Consider the following 1,168-nt stretch of genomic DNA (forward strand, 5'->3'; position numbering starts at 1 on the left):
GTGTATCTTTCACTTAGGTTGCTGATTCCTTTTTTGAGAAATCGGTAAGAAGAATGTAAGAAAGAGTATCCCCAACGAGAATGAAATATCACTACCCAAAACAAAGAATGGGGGATAAGTTGTGTTTTTTGTAAGTTTCATGATCATATCGCTCTCATCTGAACAGCCTTTCTTTCCTCGTGCAATAATTATTCCGGTTGACCTACATCAAATGGAGGAAGATCTGGATTCGGGTTCCGTGTGAACACGTAGGTCAGTTCGAGCATGATAATTCGGATGCATCTAGCCTGCACTAGCAATTCACTCGTCTTGCACGTCAGGTTTCAACGGTTCAAATATTGCCGTGGCCTAGACTGATGATGTCCTATAGAACCAAACCTCCCATTCAGTTCTTCCTCCTTTTGTGTAGATAAACAGGGTTAATTGCCAGGACGTGAAGAAGACTGTTTAACCAAGGGTGAGGTGGGGTACAAATTGTACACATCCGGCGACCGGATAATTCTCTCTAAGTGAAGGCAAATTACACTGATGATTAGACACCCGTAGCTAAATGGCAATGCGCATTATCTCCTTCTTGAAAGGTCGCACGTTTCAACTGCTACAGAGAATACGTTGAGTGTCGCTATTGATTATCAACAAAGGTGAAGTAGGTGCTTTGTAGCTTCCTTGGCATTGTTGACCTTCCTTTCACAGTGAAAATAAGATTAGTGGTCCTTTACTTTTCATTCTCGTCGGGTAAAAACGACTGCTATAATATAGTGACCATAAATCAATCTGTGCCATAAAAACTATACATTTCTATATTTTTTCGCACATGAAGAACTTACTGTATTGCGGAGGCCCTTCACAAGGAGTATGCGGATTTCTACTATGGCTTTACTTATGAAGACTATTACAAAGATCCGGCAGATTCGATTCGTAATGTTTTCTCCATCCACAAATCCTACTACGATGAAGGGTATCTGACTATCATGCATTTGATGATCAACCTTTGTCAGTGCCTGCGGAAATACGTAAGTCATTTCATGAGGTTACACTATCATGGTTACCTGGTCATCCCAACTTGCAGTTAATGCGGATTCCATATTTTTCATCTGTTTCCTAAGTAGCTGTTCTGACTCATAAACTTCTTTACTGTGATGTGAAGCTGGTTGGTCTATGTTGATGC

The 1,168-nt window shown here is 40.8% G+C and overlaps 1 protein-coding gene across 1 annotated transcript; it reads left to right on the forward strand.

Moving 5' to 3' along the window:
- Nucleotides 1-820: 820 nt before the first annotated feature.
- On the forward strand, nucleotides 821-1,012 carry T265_12237 (hypothetical protein; the record flags this gene model as incomplete). The annotated part of the gene is made up of 1 exon (XM_009179453.1): nucleotides 821-1,012. A coding segment is annotated over one exon (111 nt), but the record flags the coding sequence as incomplete, so codon positions are not given.
- Between the last annotated feature and the right edge of the window lie 156 nt (nucleotides 1,013-1,168).

The sequence above is a fragment of the Opisthorchis viverrini genome, assembly GCF_000715545.1.
Source record: "Opisthorchis viverrini unplaced genomic scaffold scaffold9153, whole genome shotgun sequence".
In the NCBI taxonomy this organism is placed as follows: Eukaryota; Metazoa; Platyhelminthes; class Trematoda; order Opisthorchiida; family Opisthorchiidae; genus Opisthorchis; species Opisthorchis viverrini.